Source organism: Gracilinanus agilis, chromosome 4 (genome assembly GCF_016433145.1).
Source record: "Gracilinanus agilis isolate LMUSP501 chromosome 4, AgileGrace, whole genome shotgun sequence".
Lineage (NCBI taxonomy): Eukaryota > Metazoa > Chordata > Mammalia > Didelphimorphia > Didelphidae > Gracilinanus > Gracilinanus agilis.
In genome coordinates, this window is record NC_058133.1 from 293313514 (window position 1) to 293333098 (window position 19585).

General features: G+C 34.2%; 1 protein-coding gene across 3 annotated transcripts in view; it reads right to left on the reverse strand.

The window, feature by feature from the left end:
• Positions 1 to 302: 302 nt before the first annotated feature.
• Positions 303 to 19585, reverse strand: part of BMP5 (bone morphogenetic protein 5) — a 177189-nt gene continuing 157906 nt past the window's right edge. For 2 of the 3 annotated variants that reach the window (XM_044675907.1, XM_044675906.1), the window contains 3 exons: positions 17978 to 18054; positions 14638 to 14748; positions 303 to 1931 (listed from right to left, as the gene is read on the reverse strand). In XM_044675907.1, coding sequence (XP_044531842.1) covers positions 1782 to 1931; positions 14638 to 14748; positions 17978 to 18054 — 338 coding nt within the window. In that variant the 3' untranslated portion in view covers positions 303 to 1781. The remainder of the gene's footprint in view (positions 1932 to 14637; positions 14749 to 17977; positions 18055 to 19585) is intronic. The other variant, XM_044675909.1, reaches the window with a different exon arrangement.

Here is a 19585-nt window from a genome sequence, read left to right on the forward strand (position 1 = left end):
CACCTATAGCGTTATAGGTTTATTATATTTTAAAATATAGAAATATATTTTAAACAGCACATTTTAAAGAATAATATTATAAACTTCAGTTTTTAAAAAAAATCTCACAATGGTACACCATTATTCAAAAATATATTACTTAATGAACCCCAAAATACAGTTAACCATCAAATTTTCTCTAGGATAAATTGTGTTTAAAATAGCATAGCCATATACCTGAATCACAAACAAACTCATAACTCTTTTGAAGTTATTCCTGATATTTTTTTTAACCAAGTGACCCCAAATGAGAAACTCACAAGTAGTACTGTGCTTTATTCATTTTCACATGAACTGCAAATAGGCATAGTTATGGAAGGTAATGAAATCATTACTTATAAATCTGAAGGTGAGTCCATAAAGAGAACTGTCCTAGAAAACAACAGCCCATTCTTCAAAAAGTTAAGTATATATTTTAGAATGGTTTCAGAAGACATTCCAACAGTGAGAGAAAATAAATTAATTTCAGAGGGAAGAACACACATGCACGCATACACACAACTGAACCTCTCCTCTTGGAATTGGCTGTGCTGGGAAGAAGTTTTATGAAATATCCATTAAAAAAACAACATGAATTTGAATGAGCACACTCTCAAAGATATGAAAAATGGATTTCAGCTGTTCTTTCTAAATGGCAAATTCTCTAAGAACATTTTGTTTAAATGTATCAATTTGTGTGTCAAAGTAATTTTAGGGGGTTTTGTTTGGGATAATTTTATTCAGTTGACTTTCAGAACTTCAGTCTCAACTAGGACTCCTAGCATCATATCAGTCACCAAAGTCTAGTTACCTGTAACAAGGAGCTCAAGAAAATGGCTCTGTTGAAGTCCTTCTGCTCCTGGACACATACAGTAACTCTTGTCTAAGGGGCAGGGTGGCTCACGTATGTGTTTCTTTATTTTGGACTAAGTTATTAAACATGAAAAAAATCCGTGGCAGTAGTGCTCGAGATAATAGACAAACACGATTTATTTGAGGTAAGACGGTTGTACTACAATTTTTTAGTGTTAACTTGGAAACTTATGGATACAGGCTCGAGCCTGTCTCCACATAATTCCTGAAGCTTTGAGCTCTTTGCAAAACCTACACTCCACTAGCCAAGAAGTAACATGCTCCTAGAGTTACACTGATTCTGTTAAAGCAAACAGTTATAACAATTATGTGCAATCTTTCAGTTTCTATGTTCTACCTACCATTTATTTACTCAGCATTGGTTAAACATTTAACTTTATCGAATGGAGCAGGACCCCTCAAAGACAAATTGAGTTGATCCAAAGCACTTTTGTTTGGGTTGTTATTATTATTTTTCTTTAGTTTCTTCTCTAAATAAATATCCTACCATGGTTTTCATTGGCACAATGTTTCCAAATGTATTCAATTTCTTTCAACAATATAAAACAGTCACAGGAGTTCTAGTTTCAGGAAAACTGTACAGATATTTTAAAATGTTGAAATGGAATGGGTTTATGGCTCTCTGCATAACCCACTAAAACTCAGATCTATCATATACTGCGATGATCTAGAAAATAGATTGTACTGATAATCCACCCATTAAAGAGACTACATTCCTGTAAATAAATAAAAAGCTTCTATATACATAATTCTGTACATAGGATGAAAGATGGAGTGAACTGGACTGGTTTTAGAGGAAACCTTCTCCTCTAAACACATATATTTTAATTGCAGTCTGATAAACCTTAGTTTAAAATTGAATGTTGTTGCTACTATATTATCACTTAATTTCAGTGACAACCACATGAGCGTACAACCATATTTCGGTATTTTTTCAGAATGACATTAGAACTGTCATCAAAATACAGCACAGAAATTGCATTCAGCTTAGTTGGTGCACAACAAGGCTTAGGTACATGGTCAGGAAACATCAGATGAACCTGGAAAATAGAAAAATAAAAATTTAAAAATAAATACAGTAAAATATTTATTATATTTTATAACTTTTAAGAACTACGATTCTTGAGTCCTTTATATTCAATAATGGGCACTTCAATCCCTACTAGTAAACTATCTTTTATGTTTGGCAGATATCCTTTTTAGATATGAAGTTTAAACTCACTACTAATCTCATATGTCTTACAAACAAGATCTTCAATGAATTATGCAAAATTTCCACTAAATGTATTCAAGGATAATTCCCAGTAGAGGTAGAGGAGAGAATGTATCATTTAAGAAACATCAAGAAGGATTGTTATCTGGATCAAAGATTGTGTGAATGAGACATTGGAGCCAAATTTCAGAGGGTTTTAAAGGATAAATAAGTGGGTTTGTAGTTAATATTAGAGGTAAAAGGGGTCCTTGGCCTTTATTAAGTCAGAAAGAGACACCGACATAATTATGCTTTAGGAAAAAGAATTTGACATTAATCTGGAGGATGAAATCAAGAGCAGAAATCTGACCTATTACTCTGTGCATTCACAATGCCATCAGCTTTAGTACTCCCCCAATTAATGCTGATCAGAACTCTTCTCTATCATAGCAGAGACCTTTATGAGTTTCAATAGCTGAAAAAAAATCACCTGTTAGCTAACCTTCAGCTGATGAATCTATAATTGAGTCCAGAATTGAAGTTTTTTAGCTTTATAGGACTTTCCCCTCCCCAAAATGTATTGTATCAGTATGGCCATTGAGAACCCAAAATTAATTCTGTTTCATGAAGAGACTTCAATAGGATTTTGTTGAAGGTAGATAGGTATAAGAATGTCAAATAAGAACATAATTAGAATGAAGATAATAGTTGCTATAACAATAATGAAGACACATATTAAAAATATATATTTATATAGTAATGTTTATATTTTTATATTATTCACAATAGACATAAATCATGCCATAGATGATTAAAAAAAACCCTCGGTCAACTAGTATTTTTAACTTTCCTCAGCTGAACCGATTTATTAACCACCTATTATGTAACAGGTACTGTTATGTTCTGGGGATACAGAGAAAGAAAAAAAAAAGGTCAGCGTACTTCTGAGAGATTATTTCTCTATTCCTCCAGTTCTAGTAGGAGGTATTAAAATGCAAGAAAAATAAAGGTAGCAAGGAAGAAAAAATGTCTAGATATCTGGACTGAGAATGAAAACCAAAACAAATGTAATTGGAAAGTTGACTATATACGAATGGAAATGGTACATGCTGATTCTGATCTGACAGGTATTTTATCCAAGAATTGATTTGGGAAAATTTAACAAAGAGGCAGTTCCTTGATCTCTCCTACCTCTACACTGCCTCATTTTTCCCCACCCCTTCCAAGACTTCCTCAACCCCCTTCTCTACATAGAGTTTATGAGAAGTCCCACTGATGAGCCAGGAGAGGCTTATAGAAAGCCAGTTGAACCCCCAGGAGCTCTATATGCACAATGAAATACACATCCAGCCTTGGCTGAAGGGATCTGCAAGTCCTGAAATGTAGACAGAAAAGTCAGGAAAAATGAGGTGAGCTGACAGGAACTTGAAATTTCTAAGACCTCACAAAAGGAAAACTTGGAAGATTTTTGAGACTTTTAGATGTAACTTCTGTCCCTCATCAGCTTTATCTTCTCTAACCCACACACGCATGATTGATAACCTGCATATTTCAATGACCTTGGCAGCCTCTAAAAGTAATTTTTATATAGGGATGGATTGTTCTTGAATGACTTCTCCAACATATTAGTCACAAACATGGTTTCCTTTAACAACAAACATGCCTGTCTTGTTCTGTGTCTTTTTATGGAACAAACGTTCTGCATTTATGGTGCACAATGCCAGGAAAAATCCCACTTCCCATTTATGCTGGCATTGTACTATAACATGTATAATATCCCAGGGCAGTGATGCAGAGCAGGAGTTTGTTCCAAATCCATATCAAGGATTTTTCCCCTTCTGTTTGTTTTAGACACTGCCTTGAAGACTCTATGGCCATTACAGCTGATGGTATTTAATGACCTTTAAAAATTATTTTTTAAGGAGAGGAGTGTATTTTCTCCACTAAAAAAATGCTGAGCACTGTTTTGCTTGAGGGAAATGTTGGTGTTATTGGACATATTTCAAAGAATGTAGAGGCCACTACTGAAAGTCAGTAGTTGAGATAGAAACAATTTTTATAGCAACACTTTCAATGGTAGCAAATAACTTGAAAAAAAAGTGGATTGATGCCCCTCAATTGGGGAATAACTGGAAAAAATATGATATAAAAGGGAAAAACTGTTGTATTTAGAGTCCTAAAACCAGAGTTTAAATCTTGGCTTTGCCAACCTTTATGACCTTGGATAAACCCCTAATCTCTCTGGGCTTCAGTTTTCTCATCAGTAAAAAGAAGGGGTTCGACAAGGTGACCTTTAGGACCTTTTTCAGCTGTGAAACATTTGATTCTATGATTATGTGATTTTGGCACCAGAAGAAACAATGAACATTAAGAATTCAGATAAAATTGGAGAGATATATGAACTGATTCAGAGAAAAGACAACAGAATCAGGGGAATAATTTACCTAATGACTACAATAGTACAAAGGGAAATAAAAGTGGAAAACATGAATTAATATCAACCCAATGGCCAATCATGACTTCACTGAACTGTTGTTGAAAAAGCCTCTCCATCTCTGCTTGGGAAAGAGGATTTTAGGTGTAGAATGAACCATAAACTGTTACACATGACCAATGTTTTTCTTTAGCTTACCTGTCTGTCTTTGTTACAGTAGAAGGTTTTGTTGAAGGCAAGGGTGTCATAGGAAGTGACAGCAAGCAGTTTTTTGATTTGTTTTGTTTTTTTAAACAGCATCAGTAAAAATTTTTCAAAGAAAAAAAATTGTATTCCACAACTTTCATATACTATAACTCATCTGACCATTTCTCAATTAATGGATTTTCTCTGCATTTCTAATAGACCATCAGTAGGATGATCATATTGGGGACAAATGTTCTCTGCCAAATTTCTCTCCAAATAATTCTTATTCACTCTGTGATGATAAACTTTCTTCTATGATAGTGAACAATGTTTGAGCCCTAACCTCTCTGCCAACCTTCATTCTTGTATCTCTATCTACTAGACATACTGAATTAGATGTTTCATAGACTTCTTAAACCCAACACGTCCAAAACTTAACTCATTCTCTTTCTCCTTAAACTCTCCCTTCCTCCTAACTTCTCTGTACTTTTGGTTGGACATCATCTTTCTGGGTGACACTCTCGACTTCCCCCTCTCTCACTCTCCATATCCCATCAGTTGTCAACTCCCGTCCATTTTACCTTGATATAATCTCTCTTGCATTTGCCCCCTTCTTGTCTTTGGCATTGCTACCACTTTGGTGGCAAGTCTTATCATCTTGAAATGATCTGTCGCTCTTATTTTGTAATTGTTACCTGATGTTGTTACCACCTTGGTCCCAGCCATCAGAACCTTACTCCCAGAATATTGCAGTGGCTTATTAGTTTGTTAGCCTGTCCCAATTCTCTTGCTATTCTAGCCCATCCTCCACTCAGATGTCAAAGTTGTCTTCTTAAAGTGCAGGACTGACCATATCAAACCCCTACTCAATGTTCCATTGGTTTCCTTTCACCTCCAGGACCAAATAAAACTCAGACTTTTTTTTTTTGACATGTTTGACTTCAGAGCCCTTAATAACCTGACTCCCCCACTCCTTTCAATACACACAGATATCCATTTGTCTTACATCTTATACTCCACGTACTCTGAAATACATTCATGTTGATCTGCTTCCCTTTCTTCCAACAAGACACATCATCTCCCAACTTCAAATATTTTCACTGCCTGTCCCCTTGCTTTGAATGTTCTCCTCCCTTATATTATCTCCTGACTTCCCTGACATCCTTTTTTTTGTTTAAAAACAGACAAACAAACCCTATTTTCTGTCTTTTTTATTAATATTAAGTATTACTTCCAAGGCAGAAGAGTGGAAAGGGCTAAGTAACTGGGCTTAAGTACCTTGCCCAGGGTCATACAGTTAGGAAGTATCTGAGACCAGATTTAAACCAGGTCTTCTCATTTCCAGAACTGCTTCTCTATCCCCAAGCCACCTAATTACTCCCTTAGTTCCTTCTTCAACTTCCAGCCAAAATTTCACCATCTACCAGTGTTTCCTGATTTCCCTTACTCTTAGATTTTTCCCTCTGCTCTGTTGATTCACGATTTATCCTGTATATATCTTGTTTGTCCATAATTGTTTACATGATGCCACCTCTCTGATAGAGGGGACTTTGGAATTTTTTTTTTTTGGTAACTTCAGCACTTAGCATTGTGCATGCTGCATAACAGTGCATATTAAATGCGTATTGCTCAGACTGACTGACTGTGGACATGGGCATGAAGGATTATGGTTTATTTCAGAAGGTCATTGAGTAGAATTCTTTAGCCTATCACCTTCATATCAGTTAAAAATCACATCTCATTGCAGAGAAAGAAAGAAATTTTGTGTTGACACTAAGAGTAGGAAAAAAAGAATGAGTGATATTGAAAACTCAGGAATTGTGTCAGAAAGAAGAGATCTCAAACCTGAAGAAACAAAAGCCTAAATTTGCCAATTTGTTCCCTGAATTTAGAAGAGAGTAGACATTGATCAAAGAGGGAAACATGGGAAAAATCCAGTTGAAGGTTGCTATAAAACTTAGAATGAGCCAATCAGATCAAGAGTAATGGAGAATACCATGGTGAATAGTTTACATTAAGCATTGAGCTTCTGCAAGACTATTCCTTTATGGTACATTTGTATCTGCCAAATTGAGTCCCTTAAAGAGTCACTGCTTTTCAATGCTAGAATCCCCAAACTGTTGGAAATCCTAAGAAAAATCTCCACTTGGATTATAATGTAAGGATATAACTTTTAGATTTTTGGCCCAAGAATGAAGTCAAGACACCTTTTCTTCCTGATATAAATTTCTCAGAAGACATGCTGCCATAAGTATCAAGGACTAAAATATATACCAAATGAAAAGGATATATAGCCTTTTCATATATATATATATATATATATATATATATATACATACATATATATATATATATATATAGTAAGAAACTCTCTACAGAACCCAAAGTATTTAAACGAAGTTCACTATCAACACTCCCCTTTGTACTATAGTACAAACTGTGAAATCCTTTCTCTTCTTATGGTTTTCTCAATTTTTCGTCCTGATTATAAGGTTTACATTTTTCAAGCATATATGGTAAGCTAGAAATTAAAATCTTCTTTTAAAAATAATGTCTTGGTTCTTCATTTTCTTCCATTCATCACTTACAAATCCATCTCTCAAGCTTTTGGCCAAATTTGTTCAATGCATATATGTCCAACTATAGCATAGAGAGCACAAAAATATGAAAAAACATAGAATCTAAATGCTAGTGAAACACTAAGGACAGCTGGTCNTGTCATATATATATATATATATATATATATATATACATATATATATATATAGTAAGAAACTCTCTACAGAACCCAAAGTGTTTAAACGAAGTTCACTATCAACACTCCCCTTTGTACTATAGTACAAACTGTGAAATCCTTTCTCTTCTTATGGTTTTCTCAATTTTTCGTCCTGATTATAAGGTTTACATTTTTCAAGCATATATGGTAAGCTAGAAATTAAAATCTTCTTTTAAAAATAATGTCTTGGTTCTTCATTTTCTTCCATTCATCACTTACAAATCCATCTCTCAAGCTTTTGGCCAAATTTGTTCAATGCATATATGTCCAACTATAGCATAGAGAGCACAAAAATATGAAAAAACATAGAATCTAAATGCTAGTGAAACACTAAGGACAGCTGGTCTGCTAAACTACAACAAAGATTATTTTAGCAAGTGACTTACTCAGAAGGAAGATAGGCTGGTCCATCCAGAAATGTTAAAAACTGGAATTGGTTTCAAAGACCACTTGGCATTCTTAATAGTTGAAATACTCACAAATCCTAGCTATATCCTCCTTTCCCTGGCTATGTGCCATTTCTGGTTTTCTGCTTAAGAAACCAGAAAGAATGTGATTCTTTAAAATGAAGCACACTAAAAAACATGAACATATTTCCACAATAATTTTCTATGGCACTAGATTTGTCTAACTAGTACTCAGCATGGCAAAGAGATAATTTAATTTGTCTCTTCTGAATGCTCTGTTCCACAAACTCCAAATAGAGTGTAATATTTTACAGTTGTCTGGTTATCCTCACAAATAGACAAATCACATCTTTTGGTGTCTCTTCATATAATTGCTCCTTTTCTCTCTATCACCATCACTAGAACTTTTGCTTCGGTTCTGAGCACTTTTCATGGCTTATTGAAACCTTCTCTCTCCTTCCCTGGACTTCACTCTCTCATTACTTCTTTCTCCTAGAATCCCCAATTTCCATTAAAAATCAGCTCAAATGCTATCTTCTTCTACACATGAAGATTTTTATTATCTCCATTCCTGTCCTCCACCCAGCTACTTTTCCTCCTCCAAATGTGCATTCAATCATATTCATTCTTTTATATTTTGGTTATCATAAAATTTGCTACACGTTTAAAAAATCTGAATATTTTCCCTCTTGTTTATCTTCTAGGAATAAACATAGGATAAAATTATTTATTTAAATGGGATTGGAATTCCCCCTCTTAAACATTCCTGAACCTATATGTTATAATCAAGGTTAGATTTGGAAAAAATGACCTCTTCACTTGTTATCCAAAGTGATAAAAAGTCTGATGATGAATTTAAAAAAATTGGGGGCAGCTGGGTAGCTTAGTGGATTGAAAGCCAGGCCCAGAGAACAGAGGTCCTGGTTCAAATATGACCTCAGACAATTCCCACCTGTGTGACCCTGGGCAAGTCACTTAATCCTCATTGCCTATCTCTTATTGCTCTTCTGCCTTGGAACCAATACACAGTATTAATTCTAAGATGGAAGGCAGGGGTTTAAAAGAAAAAATTGTGAACTCTTGTTCAACTCATCACTAAATTATGTCAACTAAGTGTTTGCAGAAAAAAAGAGGACATGTTGCATATTTTTAAATATATACAACTTTATAATTTTAAAAATTATGATTTTCCTTTTCTATTTGTAAATTTTCATGTCACTGTGCTTTCTGACTGGCTGCTTTCTCACTTTCTAAGTAGTTTCTGTCAAAGAGACTTATATTAGTAGTTATATAAATAATATAAATACCAGGGATACAGAAGGAAAAGTAAGGCAGTCCCTATTTTCAAGGAATATGCTTTCCAATAGGCAAGGGTTACTCAGTAGTGCAAAAGGCCTAGCTCCACTACCTTTAATTATTTCAGGATTTTGTTGATTCAATCTATTCAACTGGTCATTTATTTTCTATTTTTCTGAGTGCCACATAGATTATTTATTTGTAATATAGTTTGAGATTTGTACTATTACCACTCCACTTCATTCCACTCTGCCCCCAATTATTTCCCTTGAGATTCTTTTTCTCTTTCAGTAAAAATCTGATTATTTTGACTACTATAGAATAACTTCTTGTTAGTTGGACTGTGCCTATTAAGTAAATATTTTATATTTATACATACAAGAACTTATAGTCTCTCCCAGTAAAACCTAAGACCCTTGAGAGGGTGGACTATTTAATTTTTGACAATATCAGTCTCTAACAGTTGCTGGCATCTTCTGAGTGCCCAGTCCGTATTTGCTGATTCCCTGATTGAGTTCTTATTTATAAATTTCTCTGTCTTAGAAGCTCTCTAAAGGCGTTCTCTTAAAATCTTTGATTAACACCATCAGTCTGGTTTCCTATCACTCAGAAAGTCTTAACCATCTTCAGAACGATATACCAAAATTTGGGCAGAGACTTTAGAGCGTCTACCAGCTTGATTACTTTTTGACATTTCTCAGAACCACTCATCAGATTATGTTTGTTTATATAAGCAAATATGTCAGCTTCTCCCACAGATGATGCTTCTTAGGCTGCTCAGTGATGCAGTGGATAGAACACTGTACTGGAGTCGGGAAAATTTAAGTTCAAATCTAGCATTAGTGTGACCCTGCATAAGTCATTTAATTGCCTTCAATCTCAGTTTCCTCATTTCCTTAAGTAAGGATGTATGTATTGTAAGATTAAAAATTAATATCCAAACAATCCAAGTATTATATTTAATACATTTATTAATAATAACTTGAAGCAAAAAGGAAAGTAAAAAGGCAGCAAACCCAGCCATGGTTGGGAGAGAAGAGAGCAAGAGGCACAGTTACACCAACTATATACAAGCAATGTAAGCATGCAAGGTGGGGTTGAAGGAGGAAAAGGATGCTGGGAGATGTAGTTCAAAGGTACAAAATTTCTAATTATACAGTATAAGTGTAAAGTAAAGATATAAAAGTAAAAAAGTAAAAAAAAGTGAAGATGATGATAATAATACCTATCTTTCAAGGTTGTTGTAAAGATAAAATAAGATATTTATGAAGCACTTTTCAAATCTTAAAAGTGTTATATGAATGCTAGTTGATAATAATAACTATTATTATTATTGTCCATCAACCAATATCCTATAATGTTTCAACTCAGGAACCAGTTTCTTTAAAGGAAAATTACCCAATTTATTCAAACAACATATAACCATGGATCAGATTATGCCTATGAGACATAGTGACGTTTCCCAAGTGTCTTTTACTTATACTTGTATAGCTGAACTACTGTTACAATATGCTTCACTTCTGTAATACAATAGCAGTCAGTTATGTTGGACTATTCAGAAATTATTAGTGGCTCAATGAATACATGTTTGTTAGGTGCTATGAGTGTTATAAATTTTTTTTCCATTTTGATGGCTGGAGGTACTACTTGTATTTTATGGGCTTATAGTGAAAAAAGTGCTTTGTAAAACTTAAAATTTTATATAAATGTGCACACTATTATTGCTGTTACCTAGATTTCATCCATCCTTTATTCTAATAATAATAATAATAATAATGTGTTTAATATTATCACTGTAACTTAGACAATGCTTGACACAGTATCTGGCACATAGTAAGTATTTAATAAGTATGTTGACTGTTTGATTTCTCTAAGATTTGCAATTGTTTTCCATATATTAATTTATCTGATAGTCACAACAACCCTCTGTTGTAGGGGTTCATTAAACAGGGACCATTATATCCATTTAGAGATGAGCAAACAGCCTAAAACAATGAAGTAACTTGCCTTGGGTTGGAGAACTCTAAATGAGTAGCTATGCCCTATTTAGTAAGAAGCCAAGTCCAGATCTCTAGATGACAAAGTGCATATAAAACTGGGCTCAGAGTGAGGAAGACCCAAGTTCAAATCAGGACTTACTAATTAATGGTGTGTTTCTGAACAAGTCACTTAACCTCTATTGGCCTCAGTTGTGTCAACTGTTAAATGAAGATAATAATAACATCTTCCTCCCAGAGCTACTGCAAGTATCAGCTGAGATAAAATCTAGGAAGAGCTTAGCACAGAAGGCAGCTGGATGGCTTATTGGACTGAGAGCCAGATCTACGGATGGGTTCAAAGCTGGCTTCAGAAACTTCGTAGTTGTGTGACCATGGGCAAATCCCTTAATCCCAAATTGCCTAATCCTTACCAGTCTTTGGTTTTGGAACCAGTACATGGTATTGATTCTAAGATGGAAGGTAATGGTTTAAAAAAAAAAAAAAGAGTTTAGCAAAGTGCCTGGGGCAGAATAGATAGACACTTTATAAATTATTGTTCCCCTTAGTAGTCCTTCCAAATCTGAATGTAGCACTTCTTTCTACTAAATTTCTCTGCTTTTTCATATGACTTAAAAGAAATGTTTTTTATGATTTACATCATATTTTACTTAGCATTTTTTACCAAGTCACTTACTGCCACTTCAAAACCTTGCATTATGGTCAAAACTTGTTGAAAGTATGGAAGAGAAAGAAATATATTCCAAAGATTTTAATAAAATTAAGGAACCAAAAAAGAAAGCCTAACTTTACTCTTTTTCTGTAGAATAGTTTATATTTATATAATGCTTTAGTTTCCATGAAACATTTCCCTTACTCATTATCAATATTTTAAAAAAGAAAAAGCTAAAGCTTAATTTGATTGAGTCGTTTGCTTAAGGCTAATTAGCTAAGTAACAGCAATAATATACAATGATCAACTTCGAATGATTTAACTATTAGCAATAATGCAGGCATCCAAGACAACTCCAAGGAACTCGTGATGGAAAAGGTTGTCCACTGCCATAGAAGGAACATGGAATCTGAATGCAGATTGAAGCAAACCATTTTTTCACTTCATTTCCTTCATATCTTTTTTCTTATAGAAATCATATATGTCTTCTTTCACAACATGAGGAACATGGAAATATGTAGAGCATGATAGCTCATGTAGGAACCATATACTCAGGAAAATAGAGAAAAGTGATAGGGAGACAGTATGGTTTACAAAGTGTAACAAAATTATTATCAAAAATTGTATCTATGTTAAAAACAAATATTAAATAACTAATAACTGGCAAAGTCCAGAAGAGCTCAGGTCCCTTAAGGCATTTTGATAAAAGAGTAAAATAGCATTTTCTTGACTGTTTGTCTGAATTTCATCACATTCATTGTCAAATTTGTTTTTTCAGTAGTTGTTCCTAAATGAGTGTGCTGCTATTTGACACTGAGACCCTAAGTAGCTTCTGAGTAACTTTTGTAACTTGGGTTATACAAATACACAGAATGCAGAGAGAACTAAGAGTCCAGTGGAGTCTAGGAGGGATATCAGGAAATCAGCAGCTTGGAAAAGCAAGATGGGTAGTTTTAGAAATTGGATTTTGGCATGCGGATCAGTTTCTATATGTTTCTGTGTTAGAGCATGGGATGAATGCACTGACTGAAAATTAAAATTAGTTGAACAGATCATACCACCCTATAGGGAAAGTGGTAAGAGCCTATTATAAATAAATAAGTCTTAGGGGCTGTCAACTACTGAGTCCTCAGGGAAGGTCAACAGTTATGGGTGGAAGTCTTTACCACAACAGTTAGTAACAAAGCTTAGGCAAAAGTTATGAAAAACAAGACTTTAAGCTAGTGTAAATGACAAATGAAAGATAAAAATAAAGGATTTTTACAGTGACTTACAAGAGATCATGCTGTGTTTATGTTTTTGTAAGTATCATATAGCATCTGTATATATGCAAAATGTATATTTTTCTCAGTTCTAGAGGAATGTGTCTCCATTCTCCAAGTGAAAAGGAAGATTGGAATGCTTCTTAAAGAAACAAACAAGGAAAAAGAAGATAAAGGAGAAAACATGCTATTCAGACACAGGCGGGAACTGTGACCTGTAAGCAAGTTTGTTTTGGAGTGAGAAAGTACAAGGTGGTAAAATAATGTGATATTGAGAATGGATAAGAAAAAGATTATTGAATATGTTAGGCTAAGTAATAGGTATACATTTTCCTGTAAAAGTGGTAGCCAAACCTTTTTCCTAGTGAGTTGGGAAGAGGGTAGACAGTTTCTTGCTAAAGAATATTCAGGTGTTATTGCATGAAAAGTTATCAAGTAAAAGAAAAGAAAATTGAATGGCAATTCTTTTCTGAAGGGTACCAAATTGATCCATTGTCACTTAATAGGAAGATTAACACCATCTGAATGGTAATGGAGAGGAAGATGGTTAGGACTACCAAAAACTGGTCACAACCTTCTCCTGGTTATTTATATGTAAATAAGTGAAACCAAGAAAGTATTTGTAAAGATTATGAAATTTTGGGGAAAATCCTGAAGAATTTTATACACATAGCGTGTGAGGTTTGTGTGTGTGTGTGTGTGTGTGTGTGTGTGTGTGTGTGTGTACCAAAGCCGATGTTAGCAGATAGCTACACATGGGAATTGAACAGCTGGCTAGAAAGATGGTTTCTCAAAAAGGAATTTGGAACATGGGATCATTGTTGAAAACATAGGAGTAATAAAATCTCATTTAGTAATGGATGTAGCATGCCAAGGATGGTCAAAAATCTGTTTGCCTGGAAGCTTGCCAATCTGATCAAGAAAGCTTTCAAATGTAAAGGGATGATGAAGGAGAAAATAGCACACATATAGTTACCATCCCTAAAATCATAGAGAAATAAGTACAAAATATAGGATGAAGACAACAAAAGAAAGGACAAGGGAAAATATTCAAGAAGAAAGCCAGTGACAAAACACAATGCCATAGATATTTATATGAAAGTAAATGAAAAATGGGGCAGTGAATAGAATAAAAAGATCCTAATACAAAGGAAACAAAACTGACTACATAAGGAATCACTGAATTTAAATGGAATGTAACTCATGTCTGGAATGTGATTTTAAAAATATTATTTATTAAAAATGAACAGACTAAATAGAGTATTTGTTTTCTATATAAAGAGATAAACCCAGATGTGACAATCCAGAAACAAGTAGGATACTGATGGGAGGAAGGTATGACAGTGGAGGAAGATAGCTTATAGGAGAGGGGTATCACCTATGGGTTATCATCACATGTTCAAGTAAAAGTAGGTTGGAGAACTGCCACAGGAAAGATACATGCTCAAGACATTGGTAACCTGGGACAAATTGTTCATTACTCTCATATCAGTAATTTTTCACTCTTACAGAAATAAACAACAAACAAGGAAAAAAGTACTTACCAGAGTTTGAACTATGGCATGATTGGTAGCGTTCATATGGGCATTCAATGGAAAAGAGCATTCTCCATCACAATAGAAAGCAGCATAGCCTTCTGGAGCAATAATCCAGTCCTAAAACATTCCCGCAAAGAAGATAGTATCTAATGAATACATTTGTGTGACTTATGTTCTTTGCCTTTAAATTGAAAAATTAATAAATGTTTAAATTTCCAAAAAATATGGTTCAAAGGATCCTTAAATTTTAAAATAGTAAAACATTTTTTCTCAGATTCTCCAAAAATCAGTCTTTGATGAACAGCTTCCATTTTTTTGTCCAATTTAAAATTTATAATAGAATTATGAATTTTCACTAAGAAAATATTTTCAATGTTCCCAAGCATACTTTATTAAATATTATATTTTATATATTTATATATTATTTTAATAGTGTTTATGATATAGTGAATAGAGAGTTTCCCTCAGTGTCTGAAATGTCTGAGTTAAAGCTCCATCGCTGAAAGATATTAGTTGCCTGATCCTAAGCAAGAAACAATTCTCATTGTCCCAGGCAACTTCCAAGACTCTAAGTTGTTCAAAAGCATGTATCTGAATTGGTATAGGAAAGTCCCTCTCTGAAACCTTCCAACACAAAGGAAACCACAGGTCAAATTTTTTAAAAAGTGTTTATACATGCAGTTCATACTCATATATTTATTTGCTTACTCACATGTGTTACTGAATATCTTGAAAAATTAAGGTGCACTATGAAATACTCTTTAAATTAGAATAACACTTTTAAAACGTGTTTAATTTGATTCCTATAGAGCTTTCCCTCTACTTATTCAGAGGAACACCTCTCCACCTGCTTTCAGGTATTAGTAAAGTAAAATAACAACAATAACCAACACTACCTCAAGATAGAATAAAAATGAGCCTCTCCACCTTTCATTAGTCAGCAAACCACTTAACTAGCCTTATCACCCTTAATTTTGACAATAGGCATACACTGCCAGGTCATATTTCAAGCATGGTTGCCCCTTCAGAAATTTATCTTCAGCAACCCAGGAGTAGAACCCTTAACAAGCTTTATAGGAAGACCATTTTTAGCAAAAAAAAATAGTATTATAAGCTTTGCTATTGTTGTTGTTGTTTAGTTGATGTCCCATTCTTAATGGCCTCATTTTGAGTTTTCTTGGCAAAGATAATGGAGTGGTGTGCCAAGTGGTTTCCTTCTCCAGCTCATTTTACACATGAGACAAACAGAGTGAAGTGATTTGTCCAGGGTCACACAGCTCGACAGTGTCTGAGACCAGATTTGAACTCAAAACAGCACTTTATTCACTAAGCCACCTAACAACCCATATTATAAGCTATATTAGGGATAATTTAGTGATTTATCATTGATCAGACTTGGAGTTAGATGGGACCACAAAGGCTATTATATTATAAATGAGGAAACTGATGCCTAAGGAAATAAAATAACTTACTCAAAGTTACATAGGTAGTAAGTGGCAGAGAAAGCACTGAATTTAGTTCTCCTGACTCTTAAATATTCTACTCTTTCCACTGTATATTACTTAATTCTGTCAAATTCAAATGGAATTTGAGAAGAAAACAGTGTAAACTTAGATGATCTTCCAGAAAAGAAGGAATGTGTTTATTTCAAATCCTGGAAACTCAGACAAAAATGTAAAGTCCTCCACACATGTCCCCCAGCTCCTAATAGATATTATTTTTAAAATTCCATGCTCCTTTTTAAAGCTTTGTATAATGCATATTTTTCCTCCTGGAATTGACCCAGAATGAATGCCTAGGAAAAATGAAAATGTTTAATTAATTAAAAACAATTACTACAGACACATGTTATATCTTATCCCATACAAATATAGAACTTCCAACACTAGTAGACAGTTAGGAAATAAATCTAAACATTCTATGCAAATGAAAGTTTGTATATAAAAAGTGCGAAGTACAGCATTTTTTAAAAATTCAGTTAATAAGGAAGGATGTTTCTAAGACTAGCCGATTCTAAACTTCCCATAGTTTGGGGCGTTAGTAAATACTGGATTTATGCAGAAAACTCCCAGGTTTCAACCTAAATTTCCCCTCATTTTTTTCTTTTTGCAGTTACTTACATATTAACATCATAAATATTGTCAGGGGCAGGAGAACATCGTGGCGGACAGTCGACTGAGGTTAAAAACGCAACAGACAATGATCCTACCTTCTTTGACACTGAGGACATTTTAGTCTTTGAGTATCCTACCTCTGTCACTCAGAAAGCTTTGTGATTTGTAGGCAAGTTATATGAGCTTTCAGGGTCTCCATTTTCACCTCTTAAAAAAGAGGAGGTTGGTCCCTAAGAACTCTGAGGTTTCTTACTGCTCTGTTCCTCCTTTGTCTCAAAGAGGACCAAAGGCATCATGCGGTGGTGATATTTTGACTTGGGTGTGAATTGGATTTAAGTGAGACAATTATACTAAATTGTCAGCCTCACTCACTCAGAGTCTTCAAAGTTCAGTAGCAAGACAAAAATCAAAACTACTGGCTGGGGATGCAGTGAATGACCTTGGCATATTTGATGTCTGACCGAGCTCTAAACATTCCAAAGTGCCTGTTTTCAGTAGTCTTGATGGCTCTTGGAATAAATCGTTCTTATCCACCCATTTACCCACAGGAAAAATCTTTATTTGCTTGGGGGTAAATATCTCCCTAACTTACTGATGGGTTTGAGAGCTGTAAGTTACTTTCAACCTGATTTATTAAGCATATCTGCCAAGATGGTTTTACTGGGATGTAAAAATCCCACACAGGTGAGTGATGGATAAAAAATTGGGCACCAAATGTGGATGAGCAGACCTCTAGATATATAATCCCATAAACCTAGGAAGAGAAAATGATTCCAGATTGGAAAATGGAGCAAGTCAAAACTTCTATGATATTCAGAGTGGGGCTGGTTCTGAGTAGTCCCTGAACTTCTAGCATAAATGAAATGAGGAGACCTAGTTTTAATTTATTTTTTAATTAAAAAGAAAAGTGGTCTTTGAGTCTGTCTTAGACAGTATAGTCAAAAGCTTCACCTTTCTTCCTAAGTGTCATATGTTTTAGTTTTTCAAGGATAGAGGCCATCTGTTTTGACAACTCCTAGCTTCAGTTAAATGACCAAAGAAGGAAGAAGAAGCAGGAAAGATACAGATAACAGATAAGCCCTGAGTTAGGTCATTACTTGTTACCATGAAGTTCTAGATAAGAGGGAAAAATAAAGATTAACACACAGAGATTCACAGTAACTGAGAGTCTGGTTGTGTTCAAGGAAACAAAGGGACTTAAGCTGACTAGAAGCATTCATTTTATTTCTTACCTGCCATCCCAAATCCCGGAAGCTTACATAGAGTTCATGCTTCTTACAAGCTTGTTTTTGCTCACTTGTATTGTAATCTGGAGAAAAACAGAATCAAAAAATTATCTTAAAAGCCATCTCAATTATGATTTTGTAGGGCCTTTCAATAACAAAATACCTCATTCAAGGAATCTCACTTATGACATCACAGACCTAGAAGAGTCCCCAGAAGTCCTTTAGTCTAATCTTCATTTTATAGAAGGGAAACTAAGAATTAGATATTTTAAGAGCCTTGAGCAGGATAACAGAGCTAATAAGTGTCTGAGGCAGAATTCAAACATATCTTCCCATCTTTGAATCCAATGCTCTATCTTCTATAGTATGCTAGCTCGCTTGGCAAAATATTCAATGAAGAAACTTGTCATTGTCTATTGTATATTTGAAAAGAAAACTGGAAACATTCCCTTTTGAAGTTTGTCTTGAGAATCCAAATAATATTTGTTTAGAAATATTTCCGCGTGCCCATCCTCAGTCTAGGGTACAACACAAATGTTCAATAGTTAAAGGAGAACTGTGTCTCTATAGATTCTATTTGATAGGTTTGGCTCACACACTGGATGAATGTTGCTAAAAAAACACAAAACTATTTCTTTCTTTCTGGGTTAGTAAAGGGAAATGACCAAAAATTTCAGAATATGCTCTATTTTGTTTTGTTTTTGAGAGTACCCTTAGTCTCTAGCAAAATAAAGAAGATTCTTTTCTCAGGAGTAGTCTTTGGTGAATAACTGTAGTTAAGGAAATGGGAAGTAGCAATTTACATTAAAGGTATCACTCTCCAATATAATCACCCTCATTCTTTAGTGAAAAAGCACTGAAGTCAGAGATAAGACATTCTGTGAGGGCCCAGTCATCTGCATCTCACTTTAAATTCAACCAGTGCTTCCTTTGATGTTAGTATGAAATTCAAGATAATAATTAAACTTCCTACTTTAAGTCCTGCACTATGACTATGGAAATTAACAGAAAGGGAACAAGAGTTATGCATTTCGGAGACCACCTTCTGACTTTGGAACTTGTCCTTCCTAATATAAGTTGAGTGATGCAAAAGACTACAATGACACATTCTGAAAAATTGTGGTAGACCATTAAAAATAGTGACACAAAGTAACCCATGCCATGCTTTAGAAGAAAGAAATTGGAAATTATTCTAGTATCAGCTTTTAGTATATGCAACTCTTGAAATTATAGTAGAAAACAAAATTTCTGAATAAAAAAACATGTGTCTAAGAGATGTGCTTGAGGAAAGAATAAGGATATAATAATTCGTCCCTTTTTCAATTAAAAGGTTGAGAAAAAAATTGTGCAATATATTCAATAAGATAAACTAAATGCATTAGATAAGCTATAAATTCAATGTACAATCATTTAAATTTCATATCCAGAAAGAAACAGAAAATTCAAGGTATACTCCTTCTCTCTACTCTGCCTTTTATGTAAAGTAAATGCTACATTTAATGTAACATCACATAAAGGTAACCAGCAATGAAATTTACAACAGAAACTGGTTCCAAGGATCCAATTTCACAGAGTTTTAAGACCATATGCTTATTCTGTCAAGAGTAAAAAATA